Genomic DNA, 18,059 nt, shown 5'->3' with positions numbered 1-18,059 from the left:
TTGCAAAAAAAAAAAAAAAAAATCTATTAGCAGGATTTAGATATTTGATGCCCTAGGATTCTGTCAAGGTAATTTGAAGGACTAAAATCAAATTTAGAAGGAATGGCATTCTGACTGTGCATTTCGCTGTTTTTTCTACAAAACACCTAAAATCATCTCCCTGACTTTCTGCCCAGCCCACTCTACTTCCGTTACTCTAAGACAAAACCGTGCATAGGGACTGAGCAGAACTGAAGCTATAGGTGGGGAATGACGTAGCCCCAGCTGTTGGGAAGGGGAAGGCTGCAGAGCCTAGGAGCAAAGTCTGGAGCAAACACCTCTGCCATTTTCATTCATCTACACACTCTTAAAGGCATTTTTTTTTTGTCTTCGAAGTGGAAAATTATAAGCGATTAGAAAACATGGAATTGGTGAAGATATAACAGTAGAAACACTACTAAATAGTTTTCAGGAGGCATTGTAAACAGATTCAAATTTTCTTGAATGCAATGTTTTCCTCCTCATTTCTTATTACTTATTTTTATGTCTCCTATATCTTTCTGCTTTCTCTTTGTTCTGTTGCTTTCTCTAACACTTTCTGTCATCAAGGTTTTTAAAAATATATTGTTAAATATTCTTAACTTGATGTAATTAAGCAAAGGGAGAAAGTCAGTCTAAATCAATGGCAAATTGGAGAAATAAGCAGTTTTTAAGGAAATGAAGGATTATTACTCGTAGGGATATACTGAAACTATTGAAAACAGTAACAGGCTACATCACTAAGGAAGTGGATGGCTGCCTTAACTCCTACATAAGCACATTTTGTAAATTTATTGTTTGAAATAATTTGTTGTGCTATAGACATTTCCTCTTTAGATAGACTAGTATAGATTTTACGAATTGCTTAGCAAACTTTTTTATTTGAACACTGAGGATATTGAGATGTAAATGCAAATCTTCGTTGCTTAAAACTTGGTGCTAATAAGGTCAAGACCACACACTAAATCTCTGTATCTGCCAGTTCTCTCTCTCTCTATTGTGCGATCACAAGTGTATGAACAAGAAACTCAGATCATAAGCAGCAGTGGGGGAGAGGATGTGGATGAATCTGTCCAATATGCCTCCTCATATTGGAAAATGGCTCTGTTTTCATCTGATATGCACCTGTGGTTAGTAGCTTCGTATTTCTTTGTGAGCATCAGTTATCCTAGAATTTTAAAGGTAATTTTAATGCCATCATTGTTGCTGTAATAATTCATTTTGTTTGATATTTTAACTCTACTATGTGGTAATGTTACTTAAAACTAGATGAGAATTTTCTGCTTTCATTGACATTTCTTGAATACATATTTATATTCTACTCGTTAAGGCTAATAATACTATGTGAGCTTATAGAATTGGCGTTGGAATTCTCTGAAGGAAAAATAATGATCCCTTTCATGAGATGAGTGATTTTTACAAACTGCTCTTTCCAGCTCAGAGTGCTTTGTTCAGTGATTAAAACATATTTCTCAATTAAATTAAAATGCAAATATAGACAGTCTGTGTTTATGATTATAATAGAATTATTTAAAGAAGGTTTTATATCAACCTGCTATTAATATTTTATGCATAAACTGTAGTTTTTATTGTTGGGCCGGTTCTGCCGTGTTCCATTTTCAAGATTACTAGAAGTACTATGAAAACTTAATCATACTGTCCAGGTTTTATCAGTTTTTACCCACTCCACTCTGGGAAATTAAGGAGGCTGCTTTCTTATATACTTTATAAGTTACACCAGGGGTGTTGGAGAAATATAAACTACTAAAACCTCAGAATCCCTTGAAACTGAATTATGAACAATTTACTGTTCTTTAAAGAAATGTTTTTGTTACACAGATACAGAGTGACTCTTCAATTTATGAGTATCGTATTTTATAGTTTCTTATAAAATTAAAGATCTAGAAGCACACTTCAAGAAGCCATTATTCCAACTTTTTAATTTATATTAGAAATGTAAAATATTTATATTAGAAACTGCATATAATGCTATAGATTTAATTATGATCCTTTTAGGGTTTTCTTTTTCTTTCTGGTATCCTATAACTTCTCAAACATTTGGATTAAAATAATATTTAAATAATATTCTCTAACGTGATCCTTTTTGTTGTTGTTGTTTTCAGTGATCTCAGTGAAAACCAAATTCAGGCAATCCCAAGAAAAGCTTTCCGTGGGGCAGTTGACATTAAAAATTTGTAAGTATATATTTTTAAATTTATAGTGTTTTAAGTTACTATCTATTTTCAAAGTCAAGTTTATATTAAATAAAGTGTCAGAAAGGAGACCTTGTCACAGTAAGTTGTAAGTGGTTTTCAGAAGCTGTTTGACGAGATGCTCATCTAGAAGATGTCTGGAAACAAGTCATCATTAAATTCCTTCTTTAATCCTTGTGATTAACCTTTTGAAAGCTGTGAAGTTATTTGATTCACAGATATTTATGATTTTTTTCCCACTTTTTCTGTCAGCTTACTTTAGTAACTATGTTTTTAGTTGCTGTTGGTGTTTATTAGAAATAAAAGTGTTAGTTTTATTGTTGGGCCAGTTCTGCCATGTTCTATTTTCAAGATTACTAGAAGTACTATGAGAATATAGACTATTCTTTTCTGGAAATAGTGATAATATTTTCTTCTTAGAGACACCTGTAGCCTAGAGCTACAACTTTTTCCAGAGTTTTAAGATCACCCTTTTCATTAAATACCAAAAGCATGAGAAAGACAAAATTAAGTATTTCCCTTTATGTGAATGTTTTTCTTACGTTTTCCTTCATATCCTCATGAAAGAATATATTTATAGCATCCTTTAAAAAACTAAAAGTGAATTTCTGTATTTTCCTTTGATAAATCTTTAGTCTGGTGTTTCAATTATAAGCATTTTTTAAAGTGCCTATATTTCTAAAGGTACATATCAGATTTAAGATCTCATTGACAATCGTAATATCAATATATCACTCTCTAAATTTTAAACTGCTATATTAGCTTCTAAAAACAATGGTTTTCGATAGGCTATGAATCCTAGGACAGAAATGTTTTTCTTAGCTTTTACGTTAGTTTGGAATATAAAGGAGAAAAGCCCCTGTGTGCTGAGATTAACTGTCAGGAATTTAATATTTCTTAGCTAGTAATAAACAGGGCAGGCACTTTTTCAAGAATTAACTTATATTCAGAATTCTCCATGGTTGGATCCGATGCCTTTTTTTTTTTCGGTAGCAAAAGTAAGACAGATGTTTTCCGTTGTCAAAGAAGACAACTGTTTATAAAGCCACAGATTTTGGCCTCTATGTCTTCTCCTTAATGTGAATGATTTTTTTAAAACTTGTACTTTCTAAATGTACAGGTAAAGACAGAAAACTACAAGCTTCTAAGGTATAAATGTATAAAGCCATTAAATTGCTGTCGGTTTTTATGGGTGCTCAATTTAATACGATTTTATTTGCTTTCTTTTTACCTTTGCTAGTTAGGGCTTCGGGAGGTCTTCAGGCAGACTCGATGATACATGGTATTCAGATCTTCCTGGCCAGAACAGTGTGCAGGAATTCCTATGTACACTTACTTAAGTTGCCTTCACTTAGCTGTACAACTACGGCAATAGCTACAGTTGACCCTCCCTTAGTAATGCTATTTGCAATGTTATAATAGTATTACCTCTAATTCCTTAAAACAGGTGGCTTTTAATCTTCTTAGTAAAGATATTCAGGGAATCCAAGTAAACAAGTGACTCTCCTCCCACATTTAAGGATACGCATGGAAGTAGGGACCAGTCATGATGGGATTTTTCTTTATATATTTTGTATTTATCCTTAAAACATGTGATTTTAAAAGTTAAGAGATAACAGAGGCTAGTCAGTGTTCTATCTAATGAGATTTAGCAAAGTTTTCAAATCTTTTCTCCAACACAGGCATAATTTTTTCTCAAAATGTAAAGATATTTTATTATCATTTATGCAGTTAGATGAGTTTTTTAAATTATTAATGTGGTTAGATGAGTTTAAGACTGGAGTCTCAGAACATTTTGTTATTTTTTGGACTTGCAAGTATGAGCAAATTAGTCAACTTCATTAAGCCTTAGTTTTTACTCTTTTTTTTTTGAGATGGTGTCTCGCTGTGTCACCCAGGCTGGAGTGCAGTGGTGCAATCTCAGCTCACTGCACCCTCCGCCTCCCAGGTTCAAGCGATTCTCTTGCCTCAGCCTCCTGAGGAGCTGGGATTATAGGCACCCACCACCATGCCTGGCTAATTTTTTGTATTTAGTAGAGATGGGATTTCATCATGTTGGTCAGGCTGGTCTCGAACTCCTGACCTCAGGTGATCCACCCTCCTCGGCCTCCCAAAGTGCTGGGATTACAGGTGTGAGCCACCATGCCTGGCCAGTTTTTACTTTTATAAAGTAAACAATAGTTATTTGGGTTTGTTATGGTTATTAGGGAAAGATGTATGAAAGACCTTTCAAAACAGTAAAATGCTATGAAAATACAGTATTTCATTTGCAAGTATTTGACAAATCAAATGCTAAAAGTTAACCCTGAAAAATGCATTGTAAGGGGAGACAGGAAAGTATAAAATGAAGGGATTAGCAATATTGACTAGATATGACTATTCTTTTATGAGTCATTTTGACATGAAGTTACAAAATGAAAAAAGAAAATATACTAGAAAGTACTAAATGAATATACACAAGACCTTGATTTTTGAACAAGACATTAAGGGCTGCAGGTGCTAGGAAAGAGAAAAATATCACTTGAAGTTATCAGGGAATGGTTAGATTGGATGAGCAAAACCATAGTGCAGTGCACTCTGTGTGTGTGTATGTGTGCATGCATAATGTAAGGGATGGAATGTGCCCAACCCCAGTTTTTGGGGTTTTTTTGGTTTTTTTTTTTTTTTTGAGACAGAGTCTTACTCTGTCACCCAGGCTGGAGTGTGGTGGCACAATCTTGGCTCACTGCAACCTCTCCCTCCCAGGTTCAAGCGATTCTCCCACCTCAACCTTCTGAGTAGCTGGGATTACAGGTGCCTGCAACCACACCTGGATAATTTTTGTATTTTTAGTAGAGATGGGGTTTCATCAAGTTGGCCAGGATTGTGTTGAACTCCTGACCTCAAATGATCCACCCGTGTTGGCTTCACAAAGTGCTGGGATTATGCACCTGGTCATCCCTGTTTCTTAAAGGCAAAGCAGTATGTATCCTGAATAGCAGCAGTGGTAAGAATTATAGGGATCTGAATATGGGGGGAGCTGAGTATTGTGGCATCTACATTATTTCAACTTTGGAAGCTTATGTTTCTACAGAAGAAAGGAGGCTTCAGAAACTATGTGGATAATGAATGATGTTGATCAAAAGAACAATTTATTCCCACTGTTCTCATTGCCTTCCATGTAACAATGTGAAAGACAATGAGGGAAATATTCAAATATCACAATGAATGTATAGGTTTATTTTATGAATTAGGATCACAGCTGCAATATTATCAAAATTTTACATTAAAAGGCATTTTCTAGAATTAAAAAATAGTTCAAAATACATTGTTCAAAAAAAAGTTCCAATCTCATGGGGTTTGTATGAAGTTTAGTTTTATCACTAAAACTTAGGAAGGCTATCTGGTAAAATTTATTAAAATGGAGGGTAAATTTTAATTACTATTATTATGAAACTGGTGAACATAAGTCATCGTCATGACTCAATAAATTTCCATTAATATTAGCATTATTAATATTATTAGTATTTGGGTAAGAAGAAGGTACAGTACTTCCTCCCATGTATCTTTCTAGTATGTCCATTTACAAGTTGAAAAACCCTGCGTGGTGCCATCGTGGCTACTGTTCAGGGTTATTCAGAGAGTAAAAGAGAAAAAAGAAGTTGCTCAGGCCATATTTTGTAGAGCACTATGTAAAAGCCCAGTCTGATGCACTATAACAGGTTTATGGGATTTACCACATAAAGGCCTTAGAGCAAATTCCAGCGTTCACAAGATTTTCACTAAAAGCATTTGCTTTAATCTTGTGGATTGTCTAAATATGCTCAAGGCGGTATCCCAACAATACGGAATTGATGCTGTGGAAATTTTGCAGATTAGCAGATCTCATTCCCCTTCCTCCAGGCAAGCCACACTGAAACTATTCTAAACAGATGGACATTTATCTTGCTCTTAAACATCTCCAGGGAGGACCTCTCATAACTTTTTTGCTTCTCTCTATTCATTTCTTAATTGGATTAAATTTTTTTACATTTTATTTTGCTACCTTATTTTCTCCAGCCACAATTTAAGCTACTTTTTCCCCTGACATTTTAGACAGTGAGGTATACTATGAGAATAACAAGATCATATGAAAATATCAGCTAAATTATAATGTTTATAATTAGGATTTACATTTGTGTTTTTAAAGTCCCAAACCAAATATCAACTAAAGTATTGATAGCATATCATTATCAACTGATGCTTTACCAAAATAAAACCAATATTTTTGAAAATTTTCTTTAGAAATATGCATATATATTTAAAAAGCCTTAATACTGACGCAGTAAAGCCTTTTCTGCCTTCTAAACAAATCTGGAACAGGATCATGTTACATTGTGCCACTGATTTGTTTTCAAGTATCTATTAAGCATTTCCATTAATTGATCATTTAGAAAAATATTAAAATTAAATCTCACTTTACTGCCAAGAATTATGAGCTTATTCTTGAAGAATTTATAGTACTTAGTAAGTACCAGAATATTTCAAAAGTCTTTTGTTTTTATGATAAAACATTCTTACTTATAGTTATCCTAAGATTAAAGAAAAAAGATACAAATATATAAACTTTAAAATTACCTAGATCACTAGTTTTTAGTCACATCACAAAAACAAAATCTAATTTAGTTTACCATTAGTTTTTTAGTGAGTTCAGTATGATTACTTAAATTAATTAAATTCAAATAAGATGTATTTTAAATGTACTATGTGAAATAAACCACCCCTGCTTTTTGCTTCTTTAATTTTGCCATACATCCACAAAGTGCATCCTCTATTCCAATGAAACTTTACTATTCTTTCTTCATAAATAAATATATCTCTTTCCAACTTGCTTGCATTATCTCAATTCCATTAACTCTATGTCTGTTATGAGTCTTATAATCCTTTTCCAGGAACAAAGTGCTTCTTGGTAAAAAAATATGTTGGGGAAAATATTTGTATTCTTTTTTGTACATGCATTACTTTTTAGACAAGGTTTTGAGTCACAGGATGATTCAGCATGATTCTCTTTAGGTAAGCAAAAATATCATTTGGACAATAAATATATATATTCCTATGACATTTTAGGAAAGAAGTCGCCCAATTTGGAATACATTATTTATTAACATAAAATGATTTGGCAAATAGGATAGAGACAGTTCATCTATGTTTTGTTACAGAGCTATTTACATCAGTTAGAAATTTTGTTTTTCTGTTAGAACTCGGTCATTTTCAAGTTTTGTATCGATGGATCCATTAGAACCCATAGAAGGAAAACTCACAGTTCTATCCCAGATACACAGAGATACTTACATATTTCATCATATTTTAAATTTTTTTTCTCACTTTAAATATCTCTTTTCTAGTTTTCACTGTCATCTACATAATTCCTAATGATGAGAGAGCAAGGGTTGCTCACTTGATATAGAATCAGCATGTAACAAACAGAGAAAAGAGGGTATGTAAATTTTACCAGGCAAAGGCAAGACCTCATTAGGTTTGTCATGTAAGTTAAGTCATAATTGCAAAGTGTCTTCTTTAATCTGTTAGTTTTTCTGTTTAATTTCTTGGATTTTATTTCAAATCCGTTGGTATCAGATTGAAACTGTAAATGTCCATGCCCCTAGCTCCTTCCTAGAGTATTTTCAGTAAACCTGAAGCTGAAGAGACTGTAAATGGTAGGTTGGTTTCTCATCCATAGGGATTGCTATCCTTACTCTTAAATAGGTCTTCAGTGTGGTATAGAACCTTCTGGACAAACCTGTAGGGAGGGCTTTTTACTTAGATAGATAGTAAATGAAGGTAAGGTTTTTTATTGCCTTTCTGAAATGAAACTTACCTTCATTTCCTATGTACCTAAATAAAAAGGGGTTGTCTCAGGCATTCATATATAAAAGAAAAATTAGTAGCTCAGCAGAAGTCCCCATCAGTACTATGGGAACTGTCCGTGGTCCTGTATTTTGCCTGGTTGCACTCCCTCTGAAAGGACAATGAATTGTGATAATCCCCAACAACTATGATGAAGTTTGCTACCAATAACCTCTCCATGTTTGCGTTTTGCTTTGTCTTCAGAGTGCTTTCAGCAGTTTTTCTTCAATAATGCATTTTGTCATGTAAAAATGTAATCTAACAATATTTCTTCATAAATCCTTTCTAGAACAAAACAAAATAACACAAAAGACAAGACAGTCTGATTCAGTAATTGAGAATCCAATTCACGTATTTACAAAATATGAATTGGCATAATCGTTCCGTGGCTGCTATATAATCTCATAAGACAGAATGGACCTTTGATTTTTTGCACCTTTAACACTGAACAGCACACTTTGTAACCCCTGAACTTATGTAATAGCCTGCTAATTGAATTATGACCTCTAGTTTATATTCTCATTAGATAATTTTAACAAGGTTGCCAGATTTTTTTCATAAAGTATTGTTTATTATCCCATTACTACATGGTTTAAAAGTATTCAGTTTATTTAAAAAGTTGTTTTAAAGTGCCTTTGTTATAGACACTATGACAAAACCCTGGGAATAGGGCAGAATGTTGCCAGTTCTATAGTATCTATAGTATCCTAGATACAAAAGCTCTAGAACTAGGCAGAATGTTGCCTAGTTCTACAGTATCTCTGGGAATTACAGACTCTTTCCTGAAAGAGCAGAGATGATTATTAAATGCTGTAACATCCAGTCTCTTTAGGCATTCTGACTGGTCCTAATATTCTGACTTTGACCCAGGCTCCTAGCCCCTTCTTCCCTTCAATCTGTACAGAAGCTCTTTGCTCAAGCCAGAATGGCCTCTCTGTTGCAGATATTTACTGTGAACATTGTAGTGCCTCTACTCACAACTATTCTTTGATAGACCCATTACCTCCATAGGAAATACCCACTTTATTTTCTGTCTAATTAGACTGTATCCATTTTTTAAGGATCTGAGGTTTTTGGGGTTTTTCCCCCCTTTATTTCATGACTACATCAGCCTAGAATAATCTCTGTCTTTTCTGACATTCTATAGTACTTTTCCTCTGCTGGTCTCTTCCATAGTCATCACTGATTTAGCTGAAACCCCCATTTGGAGAACAAAAAGCTCCTGAGTCTTTTTCCTGACCCACTATGTATTGAGAGGGAGTTCTGGCAACACATACATCTACATTCCAATGAAGACTTCACAGACTATTTGCTATCTACCATGTATAACTTATTGAACTTCGGTGAGCCTCACAGTCTCAAAATCCAGATGATGCTAATTTCTCCTTCCCAAGTTATCATGAGGAATAATGAGATGACGTATCTACAGACCCTGCCATACGCTATGAATTCATTAAATGTTAGCAATTATTATTATCATTTTCAGTTTCTACCACTTTTGATTAGTTTACTTACAATTCCTAGGACTTAATGCCAGTTTAGTTGTCCTTCCCTCAATTGATGTTAAAACAGGATCCCCGCCCCCATCTCTACAACTGCTCTCTGTTGCTTCTTCCCCCCAAATTGACAAACTTACATAACTTTATGCCATAGGCTATTCCTATGAAAACTGAGATTCTTTATTCCTATGAGAATAGCAAATTGTTGCCTGAAAGATTTAAAAGGATTAAATTCTCACATAATGTAAATTACTTTGGGGTCCTCAGCATGGTCCTTACCTTAATTGCTTTCTTTACCAGTTTTCAAGTTAATACTGATCTGCTTTTATGCAGAGGTAAAGGATATAGTTGCTGAAACTTATGTCAAGGATGTACATGTATATGGATCGATTTTTATTTTTCTTATACTCTATCAAAATTTGTATCTGGGGCTACTCTTTAAGAGCCATGATTGGCATAAATATTGGTATATATAGACATTTGTATTGACTTGAAGTTTATACATATATGGGAAGAGGGAGAAGAGACCACGCTCATATATGTAGAGCTTTTTTATTCTTTTTCTCCCATGTGGTTTATATGTTTTATTTGATTTCTTGACAATAGTGAAAAATTGTTATTCCTTCATATTGATTTTAGCCATTTTGATGTGTCTTAAGTCAACTATAGTTTTGGAGTTTTCTATCTTACAATAATAATGTGAACATGAAGTAAACTATTTCTAGCACCTTAAATGAAACAAAACAATACAAAATTGGAGCATAGTTATAATAATTTTGTTGAGACATTGAGAGATGCTGATTGGCTTAGAAATTATTAAAGATTGCTATGTTCTACATTGTTACAGTTAAGTACATTTTATGTGTCGTCTAATTCTTACCAAAAAACCTATTAGTTATGAGAACTTATAACTTGGATGCTGCAGTAAAACATGAATTTGCTATGGGTAGGAACACACTGATTGAAATTATTGCAGTTTTATATATGTTATTAATCTAAGTGTTGTATATGTAATTCAAATGCAATATGATATCCATATTTTAAAAGAATAAAACAGGAAATTCTTTAAGAAAACCTAAATGATGGACTAGCATCTCTAACTGTTTCAGGATGCCAAGTAAGCAAATGTTTAACCATTTTGTCATTTAATATACCTATTTTTAAAACTTATATTTAGCAAGATTGTATATTGTCCCCCATACCCAGAATAAATCAGAATTTGAAACGAGGAGAAATTATTTTTAGTATTAAAGAAAATCAGATGAGCTTCAGAACTTTTTGCACATGAGGCATAGAGTGGTATCTCTTAATGTATGGAGTCCATCGACACATTGCATTATGTAAGACTAAATTTACCAGTGCTGGTAAAAAATCAAAATGGACTATCTAGAGTTATTCTAGGGCGTCAAAGATATACGTCTTGCCATCAAAAAAAAAAAATCAAATAATGTTAATACTGAAAGATCATGAATATTCTTTTTTTTTTCTTTTTAAGACATGGAGTTTTGCTCTTGTTGCCCAGGTGGGAGTGCAATGTCACAAGGTGCGATTTTGGGTCACTGCAACCTCCACTTCCTGGGTTCAAGTGATTCTCCTGCCTCCTCCTGAGTAGCTGGGATTACAGGTGCCCACCACCACGCCTGGCTAATTTTTGTATTTTTAATAGAGATGGGGTTCACCATGTTGGCCAGGCTGGTCTCGAAATCCTGACCTCGGGTGATCCACCCGCCTCAGCCTCCTATAGTGCTGGGATTGCAGGCATGAGCCACTGCACCCAGCCAAGATCATGAATATTATTCTTCTTAACCCCATCATTTCCATAAGATTAAAGCAGTTCTTCAAAACACAAATATACACACTTGGACAGCAAAGGATCACATAGAAAGGCAATTTGGAATTTGAATAGAAGCCAAAGAGAAGATTGGAGTCAGGAAATAAGGGAGAAGAAGACACAAAAGTATGTGCTAAGTTAGGTCAGTCGAAGGTCTGAAAAAAACCACTTATGACAATTCTGCCCTTAACATCCAAATCTCTTTAATGATCTGCAAATTTACACTATGTCTTAGTGAATAGTTGAAGCATAATTCTTTTGGAGAAGTGAAAAAGTCTCCTTGCTATTTTCTTAATTCAGAATAATTTAATGGCACAATTGGAAATCACATCTAAAGAAGGCCAGCCTGTCACTAAAGGTATGGTAGAGAACAGATCCTTTCCTGTTTACAGAAGCCAGAAGTAGGCAGGGCTTGAAAGGTAGTGGAGAAGGGAGTGAGCAGGGCAAAACAAAGAGTGCGGCTAAGTAGTCCAGAAACCCTGAAATAAATTACATTGTTGTGTAGTTTTGACACTGTTTATCTTGAACCACATACAGACAAATGGAAGTCTGTTGGGAGAGATTTTCTCATGAGCAGTCATAGGAGCACAACACTTTGTGTAAACTTTCCTTTGAATATCACGAAATTGACAGATTAATGTAAGAATTATTCACTTGTTTAACTTGGATTGTCCTTTCATATGAGTAACTTCATGAAATACCTTCATGTTCAGCAAATATGTGGACTCAGATAAAACAGTATTCAGAGAACTTTTAAAGAAAACATCAGTCCTATGGAAACCAAATATTCTTAGTGTTTTAGCACCAATAAGGGCTTAGATTTCTGTTAAGAATATGAAGAAGCGTGTAACCATGATCAATGTTAAAGAACAGTGAAATTACCAAAGTTTCCAGCAGCATCTCAACTTCTGCTCCTGTAAGGAAAGCTGTCGGCCTTCCAGTCCTTGTAGGACAAGGTTTGCTTGAGTGCTTTCTGGCATGCTGGAGGTTTCCCTTTGTGTATCGTGTGCATGATTTAGAAGAAGCTGTGTCAGCATTGATTTATACATTGACAACTAAGGATAATAAGATATGGGCAAACATACAGCTCACCCTTTTACAGATTAACCTGGAGACTGCATTAGGCAAATTTGATAGCATTAAAAGATTTTGCCAATTTGTCTGGAAACAATTTCTCTTTTGTAGTGTGTCAGGAGTAACACTTTATGCCATTGTACTAATTTAAATGGCTTTGATAAATTGTTCAAGAGGTTAGAGAATAGTAGTGTGTGTGTGTGTGTGTGTGTGTGTATATATATATATATATATATATATATCACTTTAAAATAAAAAGGCTATTAACTTAATTGTTAAATGAATTTAATCTGTAAAAATCAAAAGTGCTCAAGAATGTAAGTGTTTTCTTGGAACCACAGCAGCCATATTACATCATGAGACTTTAAATGTCTTCTTAGAAAATAAAATACTTCTGCATTACGTCTTAATAAGTAGAAATGATTTAGGCTATTGTAGTAGCATGGATGTTAGCTATGATTTGGGGAAAACCTTAAGTTTTATAAACTAAGGCTTATACAAGCAATAAAATTGTATCCTCCTTGGGGTGCACCTTTGTTAATATTGCATGTCCTAAATTGTACCATTTGCATGACATCAAGGTAGCCTTGTGTATGATTGTGTCCCCTAGAGATCTTCTCACAAATGAGATGTATATTTCATGAGACATTGTCTATATACATAATTTCTAAAGTGAGGAAGTTGAAGAGGCCCCTCTGAAAGTCACTGGATTAAATCATTGCACCTTTATTCAGTAGTCTTGTGAGAGAAACCACTATTTTATAGAAATGTTCAAACAGTTCTTTACAAACAGACCTCAAATATGAATTAGCCCTTTCAGTGAATGCTGAACTTGAAACAAGGACAGGATACATTTGTGTTATGATCATAATCTTACTCCTGTTCATTCACATTCTCTCACCCGGTGCCTGCAGAGCTGAAAACTCGCCTCTTCCGTGAAACATTTTGTTTCTATCTCAAGTGAAACATTAAAATACTTTTTTAACTGAAACAATAACATCTCTAACATTCAAGCTACTATATTTAAACAACAACTGCTTGTTTGGGTTGTAGTACAGATACAATATCTTGTAGTACAGATACAATATAGTACTTCACTGTTAATTTCAACCAAGTGGAAGGCTCAATATGAACAAGGAAATTTTAATTCCACAACAAGCCGCAGGAAAAGCAGACATAACCAAGTTTGGAGCATTCTTTTTTTGTACTATGAATTTTAACAAGTGCTTAAGATATTGAGGAAGATTCATTTACTTCAATTATGCATTATTTAGAATTTAGCTGATACAGCTTTTAGGCTTTTTACCATAGAAACATGTAGTCTTTTTATGGTGTGCCTGTAGTATATGTTCCTTAGTGGCTTTAACCAAAATTAGCATCATTTTAAAAAGCAAAATTGTTATTTAATACTTTAAAACCTATCTTCTGGAGAGCGATGTAATTCTGGAAGTTCCTGAATTCAAAAGTATGCTGTATTTACAATGCAGAGCATTTACATATAATGATAAAGAATGTGAATTACTAGAATAGTGATATTTAATATAGAACAATTACTAGCTTTCTAAAGTGTATTTCTGGTTGGGAATAAGAGCAAGCTATATGGGACATCAGTTCCCTTTCTCGATTTGGAGTTCTTGAAGGAAAACTGCTTTTAAAAGAAGGAAACCTAAAAGTAGTGTTGCTCTTTCATGCCAAGGATAGTGAAATTAACATGCAGCTGGGCTTCTCTGATAAATGGATTCTGTTAGGTCACTGAGGGGGTGCATGTGACATTAAGTGATTTACAGTCCTTTACCTTAATGAAATTGTTTCAGCAAGATGACGCTGAAAGCTCTTAATGGATAGCTTTTCTTGATGTAATGAAATTGCATTCCTATGGCATTTAATATAAGGTGCAGTTATTATTTACTGGAGCTTTCCAAGGGCTGCTATTTGCACAGACAGTTCAGAACAAAAAGAGATTTCAGTGGCGGCATAGAGGCTAGAATGGCTTATGACATTCGTAAGCAGATGAGTGTGTTTGTGAGGGCACTTCAGTGAGTGCGTCCAGGGTATCATAGACCCTTCAGGAAACTTCCCATCACCTACCCCAGCTACTGTCCATCCCTTCTACATAGATTCTCCTAATCTATTTAACAGGCAACTGGATTACAACCAGATCAGCTGTATTGAAGATGGGGCATTCAGGGCTCTCCGGGACCTGGAAGTGCTGTAAGTACTGCTATTTCTCTTACTCTTTTAATGGGGGCTTTGTGTCTGGACAGGACAAATGTGGAAGCTTATCTGCTAGCTTAAAACCTTGTTGTCAAAATAGTCTCTCAAGAGATACCTTAAATAATTCATGGTGAATACAGAGAAGAGTCTAAATGGGTGTGTGCAAAACCTTGCATACCATATCTGTATGTTAGGTAAAATTGTCTAAGGTCATTCAAATGTTCTTCTTACAAATATTTTTATAAGATTCATAGAATTTGTCATTGCTAAATATTGAGATAAAATCAACTTTATAGGAAAAATAACATTAAAAACCCTCTTAGTAGCTGATATCTTGGAATAATTTGTCGTTGTTAGGCAATGGAAACACAGTTTCTCATTAAAAAAATAAAATTTTTAACCAGGTGATTTAACATTATTTTTGTAAGAATACTTTGAAATCTGCTTCCTAAGGTTAATAAGCCACCCATTAGATCCATTTTCAAGTCTTCACTACTGACTTTGTAATGTACAACATGCAGACTTGAATTATAATGGGCAACCTCCTTCTTTCCTCGCTGGGTAGACATGACTGACGAAATTGGTTAGAGACAACTAAGTAACCTCTATTGATCAATGACTTATTAATTGTAATGAAATTACAAATTTTAATGAAAACTATAGTTACTAAAGCATCATATGCCGCTTATACATTTTTTGAATTTTTTCAGCCAAAATCCACATTTGTAGCTTTTTAAATACACTTACAATTCCTCCACAAATTAAAATATTTTTCTCTGCCTTATTCATCCTTGACAAATTTAGTCAGAAATCTAAAATTGAATTAAATGTGAGTGTGTTTTTAGTCAATTTGTTAAAAGTTATCGAGAAATCATAAAATCCTTCCTCTTCCCAACAAAAAATGGATTCATTACTGTATAAATCTGGTTTCAGGAATGGAATATATTTCTGAAAACAAATTAATCTTTCAGCTAGAATGGCTTATTTTATCAGTATTTTTATACAGTTTTGGTTTTAATTGCAAGAAAATAGAATTTCCAGCTGTGTAGTGTAATGAGTTATTATTTTAAAAGATATGTATGTATGAATGAATTGATTGGGATAAAATGTGAAATATAGAAATATAGACTACTCTCTAACTACAGGAGTGGCCACCTTTGTTTCTATTGATAATGGTCTAAGTTTCTATCGGAAAAATATTCAAAGTGCTTATCATATACATTTTAGCTTTAAGACCACTATTTAAATTGTTTACCAGAACCACTTTTAATATACAAAGCTCACTGATGGTATCTCAGAGTTAGAATAATTAGAATGATTTCATAGTAGTGGTCTCATGGCAAAACCATAGTCAGTGTCACTAAAATTCATAGATGAAGAGACTACCATAAGAGTTAATCAGACAGAGCTGATCAAGCGAAAAATGTATTATTAAACCAATATTCCTAACTAGAAATATGAATGATACCAATCATTTTATGCAAAGTTTGCTGACTATCTTGGATGAATTGAATCCCGTGAACTACCTTGTTATTAAGTTTTCAAAAAACTTAAATTATTTTTAAATATGTAGTTATTCAGTGTATTTATTCAATATATGTATATATACACATAAATGTATTGAATATCTACTGTGTATATTTTATAAGGTGGAATGAACACTATGCTAGGCACTGAAATCTTTTACCCACAAGTACATTAACTACATTTGCTTATTCTCTATAAACTAATATCGTTGTTGTCAGAGGCAGTACGTTTATGAAAACACAGTCATCTCATACATTTTGATTATCATGATTAATCAAAATATCTAAAAAGTGACTTTAGCAAAAATGAAGAAACACACCAAAGGGTGACGTTTTATGGTTCATGAAATTAAAATAGAAATCCAAAATCTTGGAAACTCTTTTGAGGACCTTAATATATACATCTTAAAGAAGTATATATTGGTCAGAGTTTGTTTGTTGAAGAAATAATAAAAATTAGCATATGATAGAAGACAATGTAAATTTAAAAGATTGAAATATTTTATATTAAAATTTTATAAAGTTGAGCAGACATTACTTTAAATGTTTTTTTTCAATCCTCCAAATTTAAACAACCCCTAGAAAAATCAGTTGATAAATGAGCCAAAATTGGACCACTGAAAAGACGAGAATTTATGAAGCCCAAATCAGTTGTGAAATACAAGAAAAGTTTACCTATTATAAATGTTTGGTCAAGGGCTTAAGAGAGTTTGCATTAAGAAGGGTTCTAGAAAGATGACTTGTCTGTTTTGCTTATTTTTACCATTTGTGACTCTTTAGGATGCACTGGCTTATGTGGAAATAATGAAGGAACATTAACATACACATTGCCTTAAATTTCAGATTCCAAGGGTTTTAGATTTTTTAAAATTTTAATTCCTTGAACCATTTGTGAATGTATGGCTATACTGAAGCTAGATGGGAGAAAATGAGGTAATCACCCTCAGTCATTGATGAAAGTGTATTAAATTAGAATATATATGAGTGTACAAAGAGTGAATACAGTCCAAGAAGTCAAGTGAAAATCTAAGGTAGATGAAAGCAAGGAAGCAGTTTAACACTTGCACATTCATGGAGAACTGGTTTATTGTCAGATTCTGATTTGTAGGATTTAGAAGTAACTGCTTATATTCTTAATATTTAGATACCATCTCAAAAATAACATTGGAAATTAAATCTCGATCAGTATTTTCCCTTTCTTTGGACACTGGACTCAGAAATGATATATATCCCTTGAATTGCTGCTTTTACGTGTTTGTTTTTCTTTTTCACAGAATGGACATAATTTAATTTAATTTAATCATAGTGATTCGTATCCACTAAATACCAAACTCTCTGCCAAGCGATATGCATGGTGGTAAGGGAATGACTAAATCAAGATATAAGTGTGAGAGGTGCTCCATGATTATACAGGCTAATATTTATACATCAAGATGTCTTTTGTGTTAGAATATTTACTCATTACAAAGAAAATCTTGAAGTTGAGGACAGAAATAGACTTACACATGGGAGAAAATATTCACAACTAAAGAAGTACATTATATAAGTTTCCATTATTTCAGAATAGAAGTTGACCATAGCAGTAACATATACAAGTAATCATACTTAACACTTATATTTATTATTAATTTTAAAAATACTTTTGTTGGTTCTGCATATTTTTCAGTCATTGGGTATCAGTATCAGTACTTCTTTCCAGCATCAGTACTGAATAAAATACTAAGATAATGTCTTACTTTAGTTGCATTATGTGAACTAACATTCTGAGAAAAGATTTCAAATTGATAACTGAAGTCTTTGGCATTCAATGAAAATTTTC

At 33.5% G+C, this 18,059-nt stretch overlaps 1 protein-coding gene across 2 annotated transcripts in view; it reads left to right on the top strand.

Moving 5' to 3' along the window:
* Positions 1-18,059, top strand: part of SLIT2 (slit guidance ligand 2) — a 375,009-nt gene that overhangs the window by 221,481 nt on the left and 135,469 nt on the right. For both annotated transcript variants that reach the window (XM_030922577.1, XM_030922571.1), the window contains exons 5-6: positions 2,142-2,213; positions 14,640-14,711. In XM_030922577.1, the coding sequence (XP_030778437.1) occupies positions 2,142-2,213; positions 14,640-14,711 (144 nt within the window). The remainder of the gene's footprint in view (positions 1-2,141; positions 2,214-14,639; positions 14,712-18,059) is intronic.

Source organism: Rhinopithecus roxellana, chromosome 2, assembly GCF_007565055.1.
Source record: "Rhinopithecus roxellana isolate Shanxi Qingling chromosome 2, ASM756505v1, whole genome shotgun sequence".
NCBI lineage: Eukaryota > Metazoa > Chordata > Mammalia > Primates > Cercopithecidae > Rhinopithecus > Rhinopithecus roxellana.
Note: the sequence above shows the minus strand (reverse complement) of the source record. Positions and strands in the feature narration are given on the sequence as shown.